The 9,360-nt window shown below is 41.4% G+C and overlaps 2 protein-coding genes across 3 annotated transcripts in view; both read right to left on the bottom strand.

Moving 5' to 3' along the window:
• LOC119414734 (neurexin-2) overlaps positions 1 to 9,360 on the bottom strand; it is a 1,264,057-nt gene that overhangs the window by 434,836 nt on the left and 819,861 nt on the right. The gene's annotated exons all lie outside the window — the stretch shown is intronic.
• The window catches only part of LOC119408335 (neurexin-1-beta), a 447,382-nt gene that overhangs the window by 22,259 nt on the left and 415,763 nt on the right, over positions 1 to 9,360 (bottom strand). For both annotated transcript variants that reach the window (XM_037675133.1, XM_037675141.1), the window contains one exon: positions 2,652 to 2,730. In XM_037675133.1, the coding sequence (XP_037531061.1) occupies positions 2,652 to 2,730 (79 nt within the window). The remainder of the gene's footprint in view (positions 1 to 2,651; positions 2,731 to 9,360) is intronic.

The raw sequence follows: 9,360 nt of genomic DNA, 5'->3' as shown, positions 1-9,360 counted from the left end.
ATATATATATATATATGTGTGTGTGTGTGTTAAACTCTGTAAATAAAACCTGCAAAAAACTGTGAGAAATAAAGATGGAATTTTAAAGGACTTTATTTTTTTGGAGGAAGAATCTCTTTGGAGCTCTACATCTTCGCCACAAACACTTAAAGTTTAAATGGGTTAAAATTTGGCATCTTTGACAGTTTTTAGGTTTGATCATTTCAGGAGATTTTTCTTATGAATAGATAAATTGATGATGCCAAGTCCCCACTTCTGAATTGTCTAAACATTTCAAAATCTTTTTCAAACTCTTTTTGCATTTACTTTGTACATTTCAACTCGAAACAGTCTCCTGGCTCCTTAGATAAATATTGGTATTAACTGATTTTTATATATCTGAATGTTTCTGTTCAGTGCCCTGAGATGACTTCTGTTGTGACTTGGCACTTTATAAATAAACTGAATTAATTGAAATTAAATTTGCAACTCTTTTTTTTGTTTTGGTTCATATACAAATAATTCACCAAAACATGGACATTTTTGTCTTTTTTCACAGTTACTGAACTTCCGATGTTCTCTCAAATGCCCCCAAATGCAGAAAGCACCCCACGCTGAGCTATCTGAGCTAAAAATATTCTCATCAAAACTGGGAACGAGGTTTATTTTTTAGTCTTTATAGCTGCAACCTAAACCACTTTAGAAACATAAAAATCCACGTATGACCATCAGCATGTTTTGCTGCTCACAATAAGAGTTTTCAAGATCCGGCTGATGTTTCTGAGCAGTTAATGTTTGAGGTTCACTTTTCAGTCTGTATTTTTGTCTGTGTAGCATATCTGTATATTTAACAGTACACTGCATTTATTAATTGATCAATGTAAATGACTGAGGACCTACAACAAGGTCAACAGTCTATCAGAAGACCAGATTTGGACTCATGGAAGGAGTAGACAGTGACTGAATGTTTTGCAGTTTGCTAGTGCCGTATATTTATAGTGAACAGAATTATATACAGTCAACCAATATTTACATTAACTGCAAAAATTTATTCAAATAGCCATTCAAGTATTAAAGTGCACATGCAGCAGCAGAGGCCAAAGTCTTCACACTATAGTAGTGCAATCTTTACTTAGGCTCGAGGACTGGACCATTTGCTCGCATCACAGGTAACACCTGGCCAATTCTGCAGTTTATACCTCACACAAACGCCCTTTTCACCACCGCTCGGGTCATGGTAGACAGTTCCTGCAGCTCTGCTCCCTTTGCGTGTCCCTCTGTATTCAGTAGGTAGTTGTAGCTGATGTCACGAGCGCCGCAGCATGGTCGCACTGATGGGAGCTCTGCTTCGACTACATCTTTTTTTTTTTGGCGCCTATGCAAAACACCCCCGCTACGGCTATGAACACAACCCACTTGTGGAGTTTTGTGTGTCGCTGCATTGCCATCCTGCCATAGTGGTTCAGTTCCCCCCTCCAGCCTCGGGTTCAGGCTCCGGCCTATCATGGCGGCTGTCTCCATGATCCTCCATCTGCCTGCACGGACCTAACTCTACGGACCTGTTTGGCTCCGCGGGGAAAATCTTGGATGTTCTCTGTCGGCTGGACCAGGTTCTGGACTGCGGTCTATGAGAGCAGCTGCTGTGGTCGTTATTATCATCAAGCTGCTGACCGATCCTGCTAACAAGACCTGCTAATGTTGCTAACAAGACCATGCTGCTAACAGAACAGAACCATGATGTTGAAAGAACCTCACGGCTAACAAATCACACTGTAGGTGTATTTATGTTTCAACTTTGGCGTCTTGTTTTTAGTATTTTTTTTAGTATTTTATTAGTATTTTTAGTATGTTTTCAGTATTTTTGCTGTATGTTTTGGTATTTCTTAATGTACAAATCAAATCATGGTTCTGAAGGCATGTCTTGTGTCCCCTGTTTTAATCACATTTTTAACACCATATGAACATGTGCTATACAGTCACTGTTTTGATTAAAGGTTTAGTCTGACCCACATATCTGTTAAATTTAAAATTCTACTTAACTGTTTGTATTTTTGAGGACAAAGTGTGCTATTTCAATTCTGAAGGACCTTTTACTCCTTTATGACTTTTTTTTGTGTGTAGTTGAAGTTGTTTGAGTCATACTGCTTCTCTGAACAAACATGGTTCTTGTCAGTTTTCAAAAATAATAGAACTAGAGAGCACAGAGGTTGGGAGTAAAACACATGACCTTTCACTTCTCCCTCCTGTCGGAGGTGTCGGAACAATGACCCACCAGTCACAGTGACGGTGGCTCAGCCACCAGGTCTTGCAGGCTACAGCTGTACGCGTCACACAACAAACCACAGTCCCACATTGAAACTGTCCGTCCTTGTTAAAGTCGGGGCAGGAGATCAGCGCAACAGCTGGATAAATGCCAGATATTACCACGTTGCTGAGCAATTGAAGGAGCACAATATGGCTGACTTCCTGCTGCTCCGAAAACCAAGAAGAAAATTGTTTGTAGCGTGCACATCTGGCCAATCAGAGCTACATACAGGGGGGGCTGCACAGTCACTACGTGTCACTTAGAAGTGTGGCAAGAGGCAGAGTTCTAGTCGTTTCTTTTTCTATTTTTTTGTGTGGGGGGTCCTGAATAAAACACACCGACGACAAAACTCCAAGAGCTAACTCACCATTTCCAGGCTCGCACTCCTCGAAATCTTCGTCATCGCTCGAACATTCTGCCGAAGCTACCAAGAGGTCATCTGCATTCTGGAGGAAGAGAAAAAAATAAAAAATAACGGCACAGCAAATTTTATTTGTGGAAAGAACACAGAGCATCAGAAAGAATTAACAGTCTGACAGTCATGGTTCACATTACTGATACTGACTGTGGCCAGGAACACCAAGAGCTCCCACATTTCATACAGGTGAGAAAAACATTCAGATAACTTCTGCTTCCAACACGACGATGTGCTGCGGAGCAGTTTGTTGACAGACGTGTTGAGCATATGCTGGTGGGTGCACAGGCGTATTTATGTGAGCGGAGGTGGAAGAGCAAAGCAAAGTGAAGCGTGTTCTTTCTGACCAAATACCACTAATCAAAGAGGTGGAGCTCGTCTGCATGGTCAGCATTAAATAGTAGACTGTGTGGGCAAGAGTCAGACTCTGTACCTGTATGTAATTTGAAATGGTTACCACCTGCCACCAACAACAAAAGGCAGATTATGTTTTTGCCTGTGTTGTGTGTGTTTGTGAGTCTGTGGCATTAGCAAATAATCTCATCACACATCAGATGAATTTTAATGAAACTCTTGGCAAATAATAATTGGGTATATATAATAATAACAATAATAATACTGTCATCACTGTATGTTTCCATACAATGGCGAAATTAGTCTCTGCATTTAACCCATCCACCACCAGGTGGTGCAGTGGGCTGCTATTGAGGGTGCTTGGGGGGCATTTTGGGGATAAGGTGCGCTGCCCAGAGACACCACAAGGTATGCAATGACCGGGGATTGAACCTGGGACTTTCGCGTCCAGAGCCAGCTGCCCTGCCTCTACACCATCATTTTTTTTTTAACTTTTGTAGTCAATCTGATAAGTTAAGTGACCTTAGCAAACAATAAATAACTGTAACTGACCCATTATACAGATGTTGAGTTAAAGGCCCTGTATACTCCATCCGAAGCCACAAAATTGTTTCTCTTTGACGTTGTTGGTGACAAGAATTATGTCATTTTGTTCTCAGAGTGACTTTGCTGCTAGGGAATTTTTGGTCAAAGTTTATGGATGTTTTTATTAATAAGGCTGAGAATGTGAACTCTGCCCATGAACTAAACTTTTGGGTTAGTAGAAAGCTGAATGAGGAGCTGGGTGAAGCCGCTATGTGCAGCTGAAACTCCAAGGTCGCCTCCAAGTCTGTGAGCTCAGCTGAACTGATAAGTCTATAAAAACAAGCTGCACACTGCTTGTGGCAGATTCTTGTGACTGGTCTTTGTGTGTGTACTTCCTGCATATCTGTGTAACCTGTCCTGAAAATCTGTCCTTGCAAGTAAAATAACAGTTAAAATGATTCTCCTGTCATCGAGTGTGGCTCCTTTTGAGTAAGGGAGATAAAGCAAGAATATTTTTCTCCAAAATTTGCCTGCCCTGACTTGATACCAGTTCTGGGCTGAAGGTTTTTTCACAGGAATATCCATAAAGTATTGTATGATTTGTCAGAAGCTGTGGGCATGTTTGTTAACACGGTAAAGTGCTCAGACACTCATCTATATGACTCTAAGACACACTCAAATAGTTGAATAGCCAAAAACTTCTGGATGGAGATTGGACAGACATGCACAGATGAGTTTGTCTGCTGAAAGTTGCGGTGCTTTCTTCATGACAGATCTGTGGCCAAATGACTGATGCAAGGCAGAGTGGAGACCTTTGAGGGAAGAGACATACTGTGACGTATACTGCAGTGGGAGGGGTTTCCTAGGATCTTTGCATCTGTATGGACTATGAAATGTGTGTGCTAAAAAGAACATCCTGCAACCGTGTGACTGCAAGTCCACTGTTTGGCTTCAGATGGAGTATGGCAGGGCCCTTTAAAAATATGTGTAGTAGTAACTGAGAGTCATCTCAGCCACCTTTTTGTTGTCTGTACTTTATATGTTCTGTCTGGAACAGGTCCCTCTTGCAAATAAGTCCCCGTGGCTCAATGAGGCTAGCCTGTATAAATAAAAGTTGAATGAATGAATGAGTCTCCAACACAACCTGTTCAAGCTGAGCTCACAAGATCTGTTTTAAAATTGTTGCCATTACTTACTGGAATCAGCTGTGTCTGTTTGTTAACTAAATTTATTTTGAAACACCGAGACAAGCTATATTGTCTGGTCTGGAGACAGAGACATGGACAAAAAGACAGGCTAAAGAACTGGAAGTGGCAGAAATGAAGATGTTGAGGTTCTCCTTAGGAGTGACAAGGATGGATAAGATTAGGAATGAGATCATCAGAGGTACAGCACAGGTTGAACAACTGGGAGATAAAGTTAGAGAGGGCAGACTGAGATGGTTTGGACATGTCCAGAGAAGGGACAGTGGGTATACTGGTAGAAGGATGTTAGAAATGCAGCTGCCAGGAAAAAGACAAAGAGGAGATATATGGATGCAGTTAGAGAGGACATGGAGGTAGTTGGAGTGAGGACAGAGGATGCAGAGGACAGAGTGAGATGGAGGAGGATGACTCGCTGTGGAGACGCCTGAAGATGAACAAGCCGGAAGAAGAAGAAGAACTAGAACAACAACAACAGCAAACTTTAACAAAACATCTTCAAGTGTTTCAGTTTTGGAGTCAACCCCATTCCAAATGGTCACCATGGCCAGCTGACCTTAGGAAACACAAAAATGATAACTGAGTCAATTTAACAAATATTGAGCTAACATTTGGTGTGGTGGTAGTAAAGCATATCCCAAATATAAACTCAGAGCACCACTAAATAAAGCTTTTGCATTTACTGTAGGGGTCATGACTGTTTGTAAAATGTAGTAAAATATAACAGAAACTACTGAACAGATTTTAATTAAACTCACAGAAAGTAATAATTAGCTTCAAGTTTGGAATCAACACAGTTTAAGATTGCCACCAGCGCAAATCGACCTTAGTCAAAACAAAAATATCAATTCCTCCGTGAATTTGACAGATACCAAGTAAAAATTGTAGTGTGGTAGTATCTGACAGTCATTAACAACACACTCCGAGAACTAAAAGATCGTACAAGGTATCACAACATCTCAGGAGATTGTGCTTAATGTTTTAGTTTCATTTTCTGACATAAACAATGTGAAGTTTTCAAGAACTGCTTGGCTTTATTGTCTAATTTGAAATGTTTTTTAGTAGTTTTTCTTGTTGATCACACAGATCAAAGTGAAGACACTGTATTTTTTGTTGTATAAGACACATCTTTTTGCATAAATTTGCAAGTCCTGTGACTTATACACCGAAGAGACTAATATACTTTTTCCCTCCCCATATTTATAACCGATTTTTCAGCTGAGATCTGACGATTTCATTCATTCTGACATGAAAAATATTAAACATTACCATTTTCAGCACTAGAGAGCCCTCGAGCCTTATGGCAAGCCAAGTGTCTCATTATTAGGTAAATTGGCCATTTTTCATTCATTCATTCAACCTTTATTTAGACAGGTAAATCCCATTGAGCCTTGAGGACTCATTTACAAGAGAGACCTGATTTTAACAAAGAACGATGAAAACAATGGACAACAGCGACAACAATAAACAGTTATAAAAAGGCATACAATTTTTTTTTTTAACAAATAAGATGGCTAAAAAAAGCAATAAAAAACAGCTATATTCTAAGGCGAATGTAGAAAAACAGGAACATGTCTGCATTGGTCCCTGCCAGGAGTCCAACAGATTCTTAAAGCCACTTAGAGAGGTCAAGGTCGAGAGCTTCAAATCTTTTTGTAAGATATTCTATTAATGAGACACTTGGCTTGCCATACAAAGCCACCGTCGTCTTGCTCCGCAACTCCTGGAGCAAACATCCAATCAGCTGCATTTCGCTGTGCCGCCCAGGAGAAATGCAGCTGATTTGACCATAAAGTTTGGGATTTACAGGTCTAAATAAAGGTTGAATGAAAAAAGTGCATTTATTAAATAAAAGTTCACCTGAGACCAACTTTACTATAACTTTGAGCAAACAAATAATTGTTTTTAGGTGGTTATCTTGTTAAATTCTTGTTAAAGTCCTCCCGTGCACGTTCACGTGGCCCCCATTTTGGCAGCCAATCGATTTCTGGCACAACACGGGCCCACGTTTCTGGGTGGTTAGCGCTGATGCATAATAGATGCGACTTATTTACGGTATGGTTTTTCCACTTTATTAGACATTTTTGGACTGATGCGACTTATATGGCAGAAAATACGATACACACTCAGCTCATCCTATATTTTGTACATTTTCCCATCATGGGTACACCTATACCTCTCACAGAGGCTCACTATTGTCCCTCCAACAAGCAGACAGAAAAAGCTCCTGGCTGGAACATGCATAAATACAGTATATCTGAAATCTTTCCTTTCATTCCACGAAAAGGAGGATGGTAAAAATAAGACGTGTAGAGCAGGGTTTAAAGTACAGACGGTACAGCGGTGGGAATCTTGACATGAAAATAGATTAAATGTGACAGGGTGGTTCCAATTTAGTGGCCGGTGTTTGTCCTGGCTGCTGTGTGACTCACATGGCTCGCTGCATGTCTAGACGCCCAAACCTTCCCCCGCCTCCGTCCGCTCTCAGCCCCTGGTTGTTATTCAAGATGGGGTCATCGGATAGAAAATGGGAAGCTTTTATCAGCATAATTGATTCCAGCAGCACGCAGCTCTGTGAAGTTTTTCTCTGTTATTAATTCTCGACAGGGTCGCTATCATTTATTAAGCACGTTGTGTCAGTCGGTGTGCGTTCTCACGTCACCTGTCTCTATCAAATGGGCCTAATGATCCTGCCTGACGCTCCACACGTCTCCATCCAACATACACACGTTTTTTTAATTCTGACTGTGCACACAGCCACTTGGATGAAAACATCATGCAATGATGTCTAAAAAATTGAGCACTTCTGTTTCTTAATCAACCTTCATATTAAAAAAGTATAAAGAGCTCACATCCAAACTGAAAGTTGGATTCAGTCTCTTGGATTTTTTTAAGAGTGCCAATAAAGAAGTATTGAAGTACTTTTAAAGCGCTTTAGATGGATACATCAAAATGTGACTTGTGTATGTGTAGTGTGCTACCACTTGCCAAAATTTGCAAAAACTGAAAGATTAAGTTACAAACCCGAGTGGGATTCTGGTGAAACACGAGGACCCCGGCCTTCATTGTAGCTCAGAGAGGAGTCACAGAAAGTTTTTTTCATGACTGACTCTTTATCTTTAGCAGTTTTTCTACTGTGTGAACTGCACTCCTTCTACAGGTGTGCAGTGGAGAGCATCCTGTGCTCCAGCATCAACGTGTGGCATGGAGGCTGCACAGCTGCAGAAAGAAAAGCTTTGCAGAGAGTGGTGAAGACTGCACAGAAGATGTTGGAGTCAGTCTCCCCATGATCACAGACATTTACACCTCCAGATGCAGGAAGAGGGCCACCTGCATCATGAAGGACCCCACTCACCCAGCACACACACTTTTTGACCCGCTCCACTCAGACAGGAGGTTTAAGGAGCATTAAGTGCAGAACCACTAGAATGAGGAACAGCTTTTACCCTGAAGCTGTTAGACTCATGAATATCCATCCATCCATCCATCCATTTTCTTCCGCTTATCCGGGGTCGGTTCGCGGGGGTAGCAGCCTAAGTAGGGAGGCCCAGACTTCCCTCTCTCCAGCCACTTGGGCCAGCTCTTCCAGGGGAATCCCGAGGCGTTCCCAGGCCAGCCGAGAAACATAGTCCCTCCAGCGTGTCCTGGGTCTTCCTCTGGGCCTCCTCCCGGTGGGACGTCCAGAACACCTCACCAGGGAGGCGTCCAGGAGGCATCCTAAACAGATGCCCAAGCCACCTCAACTGGCTCCTCTCGACGTGGAGAAGCAGCGGCTGTACTCTGAGTCCCCCACGGATGATCGAGCTTCTCATGAATAACTAACCAAGATAATCACTGTGAAAAAAGAAAATTGCTGTAATGCCATTTTGATTGTTAATATGTGCTGCTGACTATCCATGATGCTGATTTTATGCTGCTGATTATTAAACATGCTTTTTTTGCCGCAGGGAATAGTTTTTTTTTTTTCTCACCATTCTCATTTTGTCACGTGCGTTCCTAATAATAAAGTTATGAACAAATATGGTTGCCTTGTTGTTTTGGAGCCATGTCCACCCGTGTCTCTCCCCTCTGCTGCTGACGCGATAAATAAACTCGACCGTCACCTCCTCCGTCCTCCGCTGCTGTTTTATGTCCATGCGCTCTGGACATCACTCACAGCGCGCATGCAACAAAGAGTAAACTGAAGCAAGAGCGACACCTGCCCCCTCTTTCCTCTTTTGCGTTGACAAAATGTTTTAGTTTTATCAAAAAGTTTGTCAAAGCACAATTTACAGAAGTAATGTTTAATAAATGTTAGGACTCTATTCTTTGCTAACAAAATAAATTCACCTCCTCAGTTAAGCTGCTGATTTTTTGATGATTTGGAAACTTGCCACCCACAGCACGCAGGTGACAAAGAGTAAACTCAAAGCGAGAGGGTTACCTGCCGCCTCGTTCTTCTTTCATGTTGACAATTTTTTGTTTGTTATCCATGAATGTGTGCATTGATCCTGACTTCCTCATTTTGATTTTTAAAAATTAGCATACATTGTTTTATTCATTTTTGTTTTGTAGGTCAAAGTGTTTTATATAACACTCTA

The sequence above is a fragment of the Nematolebias whitei genome, chromosome 1 (genome assembly GCF_014905685.2).
Source record: "Nematolebias whitei isolate Nwh7 chromosome 1, NemWhi1, whole genome shotgun sequence".
Taxonomy (NCBI): Eukaryota; Metazoa; Chordata; class Actinopteri; order Cyprinodontiformes; family Rivulidae; genus Nematolebias; species Nematolebias whitei.
This window is presented reverse-complemented; position numbering and strand designations above follow the sequence as displayed.